This window comes from Filicampus tigris, chromosome 16 (genome assembly GCF_054856515.1).
Source record: "Filicampus tigris isolate MCC_2025a chromosome 16, RoL_Ftig_1.0, whole genome shotgun sequence".
NCBI classification, from domain to species: Eukaryota; Metazoa; Chordata; class Actinopteri; order Syngnathiformes; family Syngnathidae; genus Filicampus; species Filicampus tigris.
This window is the reverse complement of record NC_141232.1, coordinates 15,560,440-15,574,756: the sequence shown is the minus strand read 5'-3', so window position 1 is coordinate 15,574,756 and position 14,317 is coordinate 15,560,440. Positions and strand designations below refer to the sequence as shown.

Here is a 14,317-nt window from a genome sequence, read left to right as displayed (position 1 = left end):
AAAATTGGAACAAACTGCCAGTGGAGATTAAACTTTCACCAAATGTAGACACTTTTACATCCAGGTTAAAAAGCTTATCTGTTCTCATGCGCCTGTATGCATGAAATCTGCACAATATTTTTTTATTTTATTTTTCATTTGTTACATATCTTGCTTTTGATTTTTGTAATTTTTTATATTTTATTTCTCTTTCTGTAATACGTCTGATGTTTTATGTAAAGCACTTTGAATTGTCTTGTGCATGAAATGTGCTATACAAATAAACTTGGCTTGGTGATCATTTGCGTTATTGAGTTTAAGGTTGCACTCCAAATTGTACAACTGTTGCTGTGTTTGACTCTAAAGGTTCCACTTAATGTGTCAAGCATAAGTAGGAACAGAACTGTTTGTGATTATGATGTAGTCTCATGTAGTGTTCAGCAAAGTTTGGACAAGTATGGGATAAGAACTAGAAGAAATATAAGAAAATCACCTTGTGCACCAACAATTTGACGAGGTGTCCACCAATGCTATATACTTGCTAAAGTGGGTCAACAGAGGCTTATAACAAGTACCATCAAAATGAAGCGAATGTATTCATCCATTTTCTATAGTGGTTGTCCTCATTAGAGTCACGGGCGAGGTGGAACATACCCCAGCTCAGCTGACTTGTGAGAGGCAGGGTACAACTTGGTTTGGTCACATGCACGGGGATACAATGAAAGGTTATTTAAAGTCATATATGTCGTTATATGCTAGCCCGCTGTTGTATTGCTGTGCTTGCTTTGATCACAATCACTATTTACTGCTTACCATTTTCGGTAGATAGTAGTCTTATTGATGGTAGTTTGATGTGTTTTTTTGTTCTTATGTATACACTGTGTTGTTATGATTTGAATTGTGCTGTGCCTTCTTGTCCCAATCGCCCTTGAAAAAGAGACCTCAGTCTCACAATAGTTTTTTTTGGTGTATTTTCTGGTTAAATAAAGGTTGGGACTCATGATACTTTTATATCATCTCACTCGGGCAAGTTGATCATGAAAGTCATATTGAAGCCTATCATGCCTTTTTTGTTCTTCTGAGAGGGACAGATAGAGAAACATTGAGCTTGGGAAAGAGGATAAAGTCACACCCAGCCAACAGTAGGAAGGTTGCTCCAACATGACAATATTTTCTCGTCACAAAATGACGGATGCTCGCCTTATTTGCCTCCCGTGTTGTGGCGGAGTGCATGACTGGGTGCAGTCCTTGTGTTTTTACAGGTCCATACCCGATTCATCCGGTTGGCACTTAAACCTTAATTGCTAGTCCTTTCCCTGCTAAGCATTCTTGATTTGGGAATGTTTTTAATCCCATTAGGGTGCCAGTATTTCTTTAATAAAGAGGGGCCGGGGGGGGCCAAATGCAGCAGATGAGATGACGGCACAAGTAGCAGGAGGGGTGTTGGGTCTACGCTGGGGGAATATGAGAGTCCCTTTGTATCCTGGTGAAGCTACAGGCCAGGCAGCTATGGGGAAGGCTCCCCTCATCCCCTCATTGCCCTGTTTCCCTCACCAGCCCCCCCCCCATATCCCGCCCCCACCAAGTTCCCCTTCAATGGCCTGCTTTGTCTTTACCCAGCCGATTAAATAGAGGGAATTAAGAGTCAAGCTTAACCCGCCGCTCACATAAAAAAGCACACATGCACCCATTAAAACAAACAAAAACTAGGCAAAATCCATCAGACCTCCACCTGATGCTGGATTTGGTTTGTCATCAATATTCAATTCCAATATAAAGTCATGAGCATTTATCTCTACAGATGGGTTAGTAGTGGGTTCCATTCGCTGTGTGTTGTGTAATCAGGCTGATTAAGTGATTTCTCCATTGAAAGATGATCATATATCCTCATAATGGCCTCCACTTTGATAGAGGCTCAATTAGGCACTTAGTGCGTGGTCCTCTGCCAATGTGTCATCATCTTTATGTAATAATTAGTTACAAAAACTACATTCAAAATAAGGACTCAAATCTGTATTTTACATTTGTGGAATGTTCAATAACTGTATATATTTCACACTATGACATGGCTTTCTTTATGTTATAATGCAGGGGTGGTAAACTCATTTTGGTCACAGGCCTTTATTGTAGTTTCCATCCGAGGGCCTTTACGACCGTGAATATCGTATAACGTGAATGTATAATTACCCTGTCATATTAGCATACATACAGAGTTGTCTCCGCCTTTGAGTGTCATTGTCTATATTTTCAACAACAAATATAATTTGACATCACAAGTCATGGAAAATACTAAAAAAGTATTTTAGGATTGGCCTACAACTATTTTCCAATTTATGTTGAGAAGGGATTTGGGGAATATAAATGCTTGTATAACTGATTAAAGTGAATAAAACTTGCAATTTGTTGACAGATTTTCTGCCAAAATGAAAAGAACAAATCAATTTAGCAAGAAAGACGAACTAGATATGTGCTTTGGTGGGTCACATATAATGATGTGAGAGGCCGGATCTGGCCTCTGGGCCTTGACTTTAATCCCTGTATACTAATATGTTTCATTGAGGGGAAAGACAATAAGAAAAGAATCGGACTTCTAGTAAAGCAAAGCTTTATTTTAAATGAGTGCAAATGATCATCCTCACACGTTTAAGCTTTCACTTGTGCTGTCTGTTGCTATGCAACGTCTCAACCATCATGTAACAACAAAAGTAAAGAGTACTGAAAAAGATGACAGCATTTCCATAAACAGTATTAATAATACATCAGTACAGATGTTGCCACAAAGTGATGGTGATGTACACAAAATATAAAGACGAGTAAAGTTCCATGCAATTGGATAATAAAAAAAAGTGTATTTGAAGTGATATATTGTGATATTTGTGAAACAAAGCCATCAGATATGTTTTCCAGCTTTTTCAAAGTAGAGAAAGTGAAGATAAAAAGTACACATAATTTGTAAAATAATAAGGACTATTACAGAAAAATGATACTTAGGTAATACAAAATATGATGTGTTACTTTTGAATTTAATGTGTTAAAAAGCAAGATTGAAGGATAAGGCACAGTGACAATTAAATGTTACGCTCTATGAAAATACATCTTTGTAAAAGCCATTCTCTCAGCATGTGGCAGTTTTGTGAAAATAGATCGTAACTTGTGCACAATCATGTGACTTTTCACAGTGGAACAGAGTTAATAAACAAAAATGATGAAAATAATGATCAATGTGTTTAACGATGTATAGCGAATGTATAAATAATTGGGTGTCTTTTCTTACATGAAGGTTCTACTGATCATCATCATAATTCATTATTCTCCAGTGTAACATAAAAATCTTTTTGACATTCCATTTGAAGAACCAATTTACAATACCATTCTATATTATTGTATATTATTTAGGTAAGAATTTAAGGTAGCTTGGAATGTCACATTGGGAGAAACTGTTGAATGGCAGTTCCTTTGTTGCACATTTATAGTTTTGGTATCAAAACTTTGGTGATTTTACAATTATCTTGAGTGTATTTTAATAAACAAGGCATGGTGAGAGATTTACTTGTCAAATCAAAATGAAAGAATACTTCTTCATGGCAACCCCTCTCCTCCCACACCCCTGTTCACTGTATTTAAAAAAAATGCAAAGAAACATGTGAACACAGCGCTATAGACATCAACAAATGTGCCTCCGAAATCATCAGTGTTAGCCTGTTGTTTTTGCTGAACACATTTCTCGACTAACTACGGTATACCTCTTTGATATCATGTATATTGTGCCTGAGATGTGAAGGGGCCAGCAAAAGACGTGAGCTCTCCTCCATAAAACAAATAAATACATTGAATGATTGATCAGGGTTTGATACCTATTCATTCTTTGTAGATTTCGTTTTTTTGTTCGTTTTTTGAGTGAACAATGACAACCTGATTCTACATGCACACATCCACGCAGGGAGCCACTATCCTGACAGGGACATCATCCTTAATTGTGTTGTCTGGAGCGCTAGATATTCTGCTACTGCAAATCTAATGTAGAACTTGAGCGTAGTGCCGATGTCATCATTTTTCACTACAAGACAGTATGCATCAAATGATCAACAAATGCTTTAAAAGCTCCACGCTCCAAACTCCGCCTTCACCTCTGACAGCATTTCTGCATCTGGGCGAGAACAGTGCAGGGTTTCTTCCCTCATGTCTCCCCAGCCGGCTCCCCCGGTGCCAGCCCACTCCCAACTGCCCGGACCACTTTCACCAAAACCACTGCAGCTCGCGTGGTCGGGCGTCGGGGCTGGACCGGCACCAGCGCCCTCTGGTCTCGTTATCTGTCATGGTCGCGACAGTGTAGTGTAGACGGGCTGCTCCCAGTGAGTGGGGCTGTGTGACTGCGACACACTGGATGGGTCGGTGATTGCGGTGTACAAGGGCCTCTGGGTGGGCCCCATGTAAGAGAAGGCAGAGTATAAGCCTGTTGCCTGGCTAGAGTGAGCATAGTATGAGCCTGAGGCCTGTTGGTCAGCATACTCTGCAAACTGAGCCCTGGCTGCCAGTGAGGGGAAGGCAGCGCTATAGTGAGGGAGGCTTAGAGGGGTGTAGGTGACGTGGGAACCAGCTGCGGCCGCCTCTGAGAAGTGACCTCCGGCGCCTCCGGCCTCGCTCTTGATCTGGGTCTTGGACGGGTCTGAGCTCAGAGGCGAGCCGTGATGTTGTTGCGGCTGCTGCTTGGAGAGCCAGACTGTGGAGTGTCCACTGGCCGCTGCCAGAGCGGAGGAGATGCCGTAGGTGTATTGAGATGCGGTGGTTATGGGCGTCGCTGCTCCTGACCCAGCACTCTGCCCGATCCCTGGATGGCCATTAGGGGGAAGGTACTGGTCAAACTCATTGACATCAAAAGGCTCCATGGCGGCCATCACGTCGTTGCTTATCTCACCGATGTCCACATTGCCAAAGTCGATGTGAGGCTTTCCGGACCCTGCGGCACCTGAACTACCCTCTGCTCCCACGGGGCCACGGGAGACCCCGTTCCCCAAAGCCTCCCTCTTTCCATCCCCTGCCCTCCCAGACTGAAGTTCTGTCTTGGGTGTGGTTGGTGGTGTAGGAGGACTGTGGCTGTGACCTGAACACACAGAAGAGACTATGTTAAGGCCGTTTTTCAGTTTACGTCAGTTTCGATAAGATATGCATCTAAACCGCTAATAATGTCATGGGCATACTGGTGAGGTGGGTCAAGGGAGCCGGCAGCCCACCTGCAGCATGAGGGTGATGCCCATCTGCCAGCGGGGACCCAGCTCCCCCAGTGTGGACCACATCCAGATGGAGGCCCTTGTAGATGGATTGTCTATGCCTGACCTCACCCTCCAAATGGCCTTCTGCGTCACTCCCTGACCCGGAACCAGTCTTTCCGTTCTTGCGGCGTCGAGGCTGATATTTGTAGTCAGGGTAGTCCTTCTTGTGCTGCTTTCTCAACCTCTCCGCCTCCTCGATGAAGGGTCGCTTATCGCTCTCATTAAGAAGCCTTGGGTGAAGGAAAAAAATATTGCAGATTCTGTTTGTAGAAATGAGTTATTTAAGGCCATCTCAATGCTAATAGAGAAATTAATAAAGTTCAGTAAACAGTGTACGAAGTCATAGTTCAGCGCTTCACTCATCTACACAGCAGCTATTGAAAGTCCTACTGCCTGACTACTTGAAACTGAGAAATTGATACAACTGGTCCTTGTAACTACTACGGCGAGAAAAAAACCTTGAGAAACCCCTGACCTTTCACTGCGTCTGCCCTGTTAACCCGTAAAGCTAGAACAGAAGGTCTGGTCTTCATCTAATTATTTCCCACAGAAAAAGATACTGGCTGGTCGAACGGAAGTTAAACCTTCTGGGATAGAAGAGGTTTATGTGAGACGGTAATATATTTAAGACAAGACATTTAAGGCAATATATTTAGACAGAAACCACTAATCTGAACTCTAGGTTTAAAGGGGAAATCAACCTAAACATATATTTTTTTCAATAATATGTTCCCAGCAGGCCCACTAGGTGAAACACGACATTCTGATTAATATTGCGTTAGTGGAATATGAGTTAAGCAGCAAAATCCACCCCTTTTTAGCCATCTCAGGGGGGCGGCCATTTTGTCACTTTTGTCGACTGAAAATGACATCACGACTGCTCAGGGCTCAGGCAACGACCAATCACGGCTCAGCTTCAAAATACAGGTCAGCCGTGATTGGTCGTTACCTGAGCCCTGCGCAGTTGTAATACCATTTTCAGTCAACAGGAGTCACAAAATGGCCGCCCACAGAGATGGCTAAAAACAGGTGAATTAACTCTTATTCCACAAATGCAATGTTTATTTGAATGCCTTGTGTCAACTATCACCCCTTAGAGTACTATGCCTCATTGATGCTAGTTAAAAATAACCAGTGTTATATGCTTTGGGGAGACTGTTGGACTCAACTATGTGAGTACTTAGGTACTGTTTCTCATTTGTTCTCTTTCACTCTGAGACCCCTCCAAGAGCTCAAACTGAACCTTTCCAGACCTTTTAATGAAATGGACTGTTGAAGATCTGATCAGAAATGACGAGAGCTCCTTACCTCCAAAGCTTCCCCAGGGTCTTGCTGAGCTCGGCGTTGTGCAGGTGCGGGTGTTGGTCTGCCAGTTTCCTCCGCGCCGCCTGCGCCCACACCATGAAGGCGTTCATGGGTCTTTTCACGTGCGGCTTGCTCTTGGTGCCGTTGTTGACACGCACGGGCATGGGCACTAGTGTCCAGTCGTAGCAGTTGAGCACCTGACTGACCGCCTTACGAATGCCCGCGGGGAAGCGCTCGTCCTCATCATCAGATTTACCAGGGGGGTGGCCCCTCGTGCCGTCATCCAGAACCGCCAGCAGCTGTTGCCTGTGGAGGGGAGACTCATCCCCACCGGCACCAGACGAATGACCAGGTGATCGGGAGCGGCTGTCATCGGACACGCCGGGACTGAGCTCGACATCTGACAAGCTCTGCTCCTCTCTGGACATCTTCATGAGGATGCTTGACTTTTATCTTAAAACTCTACCTTTTGGCTGCCTGCTGTTTATCCCTACTCTGATGCACTAATGGGCAGACCGATGTTGGTGTGTCTGATCTTCACCTCTGACCTCTGTTGAATTATAATATAAACTGCCAATCTGTCTCTACTCTCAGCCTCCGTTGTAAAACTCTATGAGGGTTGAACATCAAAGTTCTTTCCATCCGTGTGGTTGGTATCATAGGCGGCTCAGTGCGCACCTTAGACCCCAGTTTACCTGCTAAAGCACAGCTGTTTGCACCAAACTCGCCCACCTATCTGATGACTTCCCCGTGTCGCTCTCCTCTGAAGCTCCCGCGATGAAAATTCAACAGGTGGGACCTGAAAGCAGCACAAGTTCAGAATGTTGCTTTTTGTTGAGGGGAAAATGTTGATGAGAAGGTTTTAAAACAAGAAAAACAATGTAAGCGTATGAGTAGGATTAATAGTGGACATGTTTCGAGAAGCTTCTACAAGATAGAATCAAAAACATTGGAATGCAGTTTAAATGTAATTTTTTTGGAGCCATTTTCAAGTCTGTGGTACCTGTCTTGTTACAACAAGTTGAACACTTACGAACACTCATATTTTGTCATTCGGTAGCAATTCATTCCGACGAAAGTCTTTTGAGTGAACATACTGAATGGAATCATGTCATGAACTGATTTGTTCCGTTCTCAGTCCAGCTGAGCTAAGGCGCGAGCGCGCCGGCCAGGAGTGGAACTGCGGCATCCAGTGGATCTTTCGCGAAAGACGTGCAGCCATCGTGCGGGCGGCGAAGGGATATGTCGTTCATTCACAGTGAATTACTCAGTGAACAATTCTACCGTAAGTGATTCGTTTTGTAAACGAACGACGTATCGCTCACGATTGAAGTGATTTCATTGGCATCCGTTTCTCCAAGCTCTCATTTGGTTAACTACGCAGTGTAAAATAAAAAGGACTCTTGTTCACCAGTCCGGGGGTGAGCCCTGCCTCTCGCCTCGTGTCAGCTGGGATGGACTCTAGCGAGGGCCACACTCTGCAGTATAAGCGGCGCAAAAAATGGATGGATGGATGGATGGATGGATGGATTCTTGTGAGTCCGCCAAAAGAACTGCGTTACCATTGGTGGGTTAAACCAAGGAAGCCAACCGAGCTGACAGGAGGAACCTCAGCCCAAAGCATATAAATGTTTTCCTGTTTTGTCATCATTTCACACCTTTGAGCTTCATGAAGACAAGGTCTACTGAATATGGATGGACAATAAAAACTTCAGATGCTTCCTCATTTCCCACTCCTTTCTCTTCTAGCTCTATGGTCTCCAGGGTCCTATTCGTGGATGTTTTTCCCCCCTCAGACTGACATTTGCATCACTGTACATGTGTATGTTAATGCATAAAGTGTTACACAACGGCACAAACATTATGTGACTTGTTATAGACATCTGTTCCGACTGTTTTTTTTCCACACTAGTGAGAAGTACTCTTAAGCTATTAAACTGGTGCAAAAAAGAACTGGAGTGCTACATGTCCACTGGTTGAGAGGGAGCGAATCCTGGAGTTGCCCTGGGCAATGGTAGCCCACTGATTTGTCATGAGATTTGTAAACATAGTTCTTGGTTTGTCTTTGGAAGAGAAATTGGAATTAAAAACACACACAGAGTATAGCTTTTCTGGTACTGTATGTACCATGCTGCTTAGGTGGTTGGTGCTTCAACATTTAACCCAGGGATGGGCAACTGGCACGGCCCACAACCGCACTCCAAGTGGCCCCTTGATTAATTTGAGAAAGAAAAAAAAATGTCCTTGACTGGTCATTTTTCTATAAGACAGCCCTATTCACTGGAAAACAATTTCAGTATGTGTTTACAGTATTTTGTTGTTTGCTTCAAACACTTTGTTGTTAGGTTAGGATAGTGGCTCTTTTATACATGCATTGAAAAATGAATGACCAAAAATGGAATATATTAAGAGCACGTATTTCAAACATACTGGATGCATGTATTTTGCCCAAGTATAAAAGGGCTTTTTTTTCATACATCTGGTTAGGAAATGCATGGTCTGATGTAACACTCCAAACACCCTCCCCCCCTTCCCCAACCCTATTAGCACTGATGAAAAATTGTGACCCCCCCGCCCTCCAGCATTTAAATGGCCCATCCCTGATTTAACCAATAGTAAGTCCTGTAGGGTATGTTTGTGAGGGACAGAAATCAATTTGACTTTATTTCTGACAAGGTAAAATGGAGTGACTGTTGTGTAACCTCTTTGTAGCCTAATTCACATCATTGCCTGTATTTCCGAAATGAAAAGCTCAACAATTAATCTTTTAGTTGCAAAGACTTCAAGGAATTGGTACACATGTTGGACGCAAGTGCAGCCATCACCCACACCAACCCACAAAAATAAGCTACTGCTGTTCAAGATTTGGCAGTTATTCTAAGCTCCCAGGAGAGAAAGTGTCGGAATGATGTGAGGCCGCAATAGCACAGACCTCGGATTTACACTGCACTTCTTGGATAAACATGGCCTGGCTGTGGAAATATAAACCTCGCTGTGCATGGTGTGATTTGACACAGCGTGCTTGTTGCACAGGGCCACGTCAATTAGAGGCAGCAAAATGTAACCTTGTGTTGTCCGTTAAGTCAACACCCTGTCCCAACTTTACACCCACATCAGCTAATGTGCCGTGAATCAGCAACATACAAGTCAATGGTTTGTTTGCCACCTTGTCAGGGTAAATTACGACGAAATTTGAGCTCTAGCCCATATCCGGTGACATTATAGAATAGGTTGCCAATTTAATAGTCACTTTTTTTTAAATGGTTCAACAGGGAGTTTCAATGATGCCCCACCCTTTTGTATACAGCGCCCCCAACTTTCCATTGGAAGGCTGTCAAAATATTACATTTCACATTTTCTGATTCGTTTTTTTTACTGACATTTTGCTACTTGTGCTTCTTGTGTGCGACTTATTTTAAATTTAAATAAGGCTCCTTGAGGACATCTTTTGCAGACACCTTGTTGCTATCGCAAAGGGAGGAAACTAGATAAGCATTGCTCCAAAATTCCTGTTTGTTGTATTTTTGCCCTACCAAAATATGAATGATAATAAATGATAGAGTGTTTGTAACTCTCTCCTCCTCAACTAAAACATATTTGTGACATTTCTTATGTAACATGATAATCTGACAGTTTACAAAGCACTATTGTAGTTTATTTAAAAAAATCTCAGTGCACACAATGAATTTTATAAATAAGAACTCATTACCTATGTCGATTTGCCTATAATCTGCCCATAATTTGCTGCCTTTTTTAGTCCAATTACAATAGCGGACATTTAATTGGATCCTACTCTCAACGCCAATGAGCTAAACAAAACTTTATCAAAACAAATTCAAATTACAAAGAAAGGAGAAAAGGATTTAAACACCAACTAATACAAAAATACCAATACCAATATCATAATTACTGTTCTACTAACGTCACCAAATTTTCTGACTTCAGCAGACTTCATATTAAAAATAAAATAACCCAAATATAACTTGCACATTACTGACACTATGGCATAAAAGTAATCAATAATTTCAAAGAAAAGGTGAACTTGTTAAAATGATCTGTAATCGACAGCCCGGCTTGAAGTGTTAAATTACAGTTGTTAAATTGAATGACAGTTGCCTAATCAACCATTTAGTGCCAATAAAGAGCTTATATAAATGTCAGCCAGTGGCCTGTTAATTCAATTCAGAGTGATGGCTTCTCCTCAAATTGGCAAAAGAAGAAATGTCAGATTGAGAGCAGACATAGCAGCAGTATAGAGAGGAAATGCTGAGCTTCTTACTTCAGTACTGAGGAAAAGTTGAAGGTGGCTTGTGCAGGAGAATCCTTCAGTTCCTTTCCACGGTGACACCGCAGGCTTCCCCAGCCCCCTCGGTCGCTGTGCCAGGCTATGAATGCAAGCTCTGTGTGACTGCAACGGGCCTTAAAGGGCTCCTTGTATGAGGCCAGAGAAGAAAAAAATAGTAAAGTAAAACCAGGGAGGATGTGTCTTAAAGGGACAGCAACATGCGCGGATGGAACTGGGATATGATTGGTTTAAAGTTATTCTCTCATTCTCCCTCTTGATTTAGGTAAAGCTTTTAAAATCAGATTCGTGCGTAAAATGGACAACGCACTTTACGCATTGTGTTCGGGGATTTGCTCCCACTCACGTGTGGTTCTTGTTTACACGTACGTATAGAATTATTTTAAGATCAGCACTAGTATTGGGATTCTACATTATTAACCTACTGCACAAATTTCAAAATTGCACCTCAATCACTTAACCACCTGATTCCTGAGAACTCTCGTGTCAAATGTCTTGGGAACTAGTTGCAGGCAGATGACAGGCATCCCGGATGAAGAGAGAGTAGCTACGTTTACATGGACACATTTTATTTAATCCGATCAGAGTGCGGGATGTTGTCATTGATCCGATTAGGACTTGCGTGTTGATGCACCACACTTTCGATCTGAGCAAATGATTTTTTAATCATTTATTATTTTGCATATTTGCTCTGTTACGCCGAGTTAACACTTCCTAATGACCAGTTCAGTCTTGCACCCGCCATGTCTCTACTTCAACTAGCTTGCAGGAGAAAAGCGACAACTGACGTCACATTCAAAAAACATGTTTACAGGTTGAGTGGACTTGTGGAGACTTAATTATCCTTTGCTGTGACTGGGGGTGTGAATGGTGTTTGTCTATATCTCTGATATTGGGCGGAAACCTCGCATCTCCCAAAACCATCATTCTTCAGGAAACTCAAAAAAACAACATGTTTGTTGAATCATTAAAAACGCATCATCAAAGAGACAAACCCATTTGAAACACTTTACAGGTCAATAATTTGTAAAATAATGATAATGGATGGATAATACCGTAGCAATAATAATGATAATGAAAAAAACTTAAGTAATTCCAGGTCATAAAGCATCATCCATGTCATAAGGCTGACTGAGAAAATACCAAGATGTGCAATGCTGTTAGCTAGACATAAGGTGCCTACTTTGAAGAGTCTAAATGATAAAACTGATGTCGAGCCGAAACCTCATAATTCACCATTTGGTAAATTTAAGATTAATCGGCCGTCTTATTAAATAGGCCAATTATGGCCTTTCCAACATGGGTCAAAATAACCGGCCAAATGGGCGATGTTTGTCGATTGTTTTTACCTATATGTACTCTAACCATTTACATCAGTTGTACACAAGTAACAGGTTTCATTATTTATTATGCATAGATCTGTACAATGACATTGTATCCTTAAATATATGTAATAAAATTTGTTGATAAGGTCATTCTATTCAAATCAAAAGTAAATCTTAATATTTATAAGCAGCGCTAAGGCAAGCAACACAAGTTGTGCAAGGTATTGACCTGGGCGTCACTATTTTACACATAACTTAAAGTCACAGTTTAAAAATAAAAAAATAATAAAATAAAATAAACACGTAATGCGGCAAATGTGTTAAATATGACACATATTCAACGACTGGTAACACACACACATGACATGGGTTAATGTCCTTATAACTTCATTTATTAAGTGAAGACGCAATACGGTAAAGGAAAGACTTTTTTCCAATAGATTTACATTCGACCTCCGCTATTCGCATGGAATAAGGACCAGACCGCCCGCGAATAGTGAAAATCGATGTATAATTGCTGTCCATTGAAATGCATGTAATCTGTCATCATCTTCCACACCGCTTATCCTGCCGGGAGGTGCTGGAGCCTATCCCCAGCTGACTATGGGCGAAAGGCAGACTACACCCTGAACTGGTCGCCAGCCAGTCGCAGGGCACACACCCAGACACAGTCACTGAGTGGGAAACACTGCCCACGCTGCCCGCACACAATTCAGGCAAGTGAACCATTACATCATCAGCGACCCTCCATTGAAATGCATTGGGGGATATTTTTTTTCCACATTAGTTATAATTTTAGAATTAATAAAATGATTAATCAATAATCTGTATTTTTGTATATTTTTTTCAACTGCATCGGCATAAAAAATTTCCATGTCAGTCGGGCCCCTATAACAAATAATGCAGTCTCAAAAAATACATTATATTGTCCATTATAAATGTATTGAAAAAACAAATGGATTTTTTTTTTTAAACCAAAGAAATCTCGGAAAATAAAGAGTGACAAACCTACATTAAGTGTTTTCCATGAAAAATGAGGGAATGGTTCCCACCTCACAAAAAATTTTGATATTGGGAAAAAAATCCACGAGTAGGTGAATCCGTGAGTGCGAAACCACGAGTATACGAAGGTCCAATTGCATACAGTTTTGGGGATTTAAATGCATAAAATAGTTGTCTTCTTTTATAATGAAAAGCATATCAAAGGTTGCACAATGCGTCTCTTAGAGTGAGTTGTTCTGTGTGCATGTCTTTTCGACTGGGAGCTGTGCACAGCACATGTTTTAAGCAAACAGTTTCTGTCCATGTGAAGAAAGGAGGAAGAAGAGGCTGGGGACATTTCGGAGACAAACACAGGCGCTGTTCTTTGCCAACAAAGACGCCCCCTGTCCTTGATTTGCGATGCTTTGTGCCCCAAACTAAAGAAAAGTCACACTTTTCTTTTCTTGGTTTATTGAAAACGTGAATCCAAACCTTGACTGTGTCCCTCCTCTGCCTCCTTCTTTCTTTGATTTTCATATAATATCACAGGTGTCATCTAAACGTGATCAAAAAGTCCTGCGAATAAAACAGGTCAAAATGGGAACTCAGTGCATGAGAAAGGGCAAAAGACAAGATGCCGCTTGGCTAATTGACTTCAGGCCAAAAGATGCTTCAAGCGAGGAGGGGCAGGGTAGCTGTGTGCTGCAGGCTCGAGTCTGCCGGCCTCTGGTTCTTTCGAGCGAGAAGGCTCAGAGACACACTCCGCTGATGTGTCCTCCAACCGAATACTGAGACACGAGTCATGCCACGGGAATGACCAATGATGTGCTTTTGAACGACCAATGATGTGTTTTTGTCACACTATGTTCAATCCAAAATGAGCTGTGGGTTATAAATTAGCCGGTGTGATCAAGACAAACTACTGTAGTATATTTAGCAAATTTGAGTGTCTAAAAATCAAGAAAATGTTTGTTGTTATTGTGTTGTGTTGAGTTATGCGAAGGGCAGTGTCTTTGTTCAATCAATTGATAAGAAAAACTATGCTTGATTATTTGCCTCCACAACTTTTTTGGGGGGTTGAACATCACACAATCGAATAATCAATCAATGACATTCACAAATCAAGAACTAGATCTTGATGCATCTGCCTTCTC

The 14,317-nt window shown here is 41.8% G+C and overlaps 1 protein-coding gene across 3 annotated transcripts; it reads right to left on the bottom strand.

Annotated features, from left to right (window-relative positions):
- Positions 1-2,567: 2,567 nt before the first annotated feature.
- On the bottom strand, positions 2,568-10,980 carry sox10 (SRY-box transcription factor 10). Of its 3 annotated transcripts, XM_086055349.1 has the most exons (5): positions 10,834-10,980; positions 6,558-7,353; positions 5,211-5,479; positions 4,895-5,080; positions 2,568-4,807 (listed from the first exon to the last, which is right to left on the bottom strand). In XM_086055349.1, the coding sequence occupies exons 2-5, from the start codon at positions 6,986-6,988 to the stop codon at positions 4,293-4,295; spliced, it is 1,401 nt and encodes a 466-aa protein (XP_085911475.1). In that variant the 5' UTR covers positions 6,989-7,353; positions 10,834-10,980; the 3' UTR covers positions 2,568-4,292. The 3 variants fall into 3 exon arrangements, with proteins under 3 accessions (XP_085911475.1, XP_085911474.1, XP_085911476.1); XM_086055348.1 differs by having other exon boundaries at positions 2,568-5,080; XM_086055350.1 differs by having other exon boundaries at positions 2,568-5,080; positions 5,319-5,479.
- Positions 10,981-14,317: the final 3,337 nt, after the last annotated feature.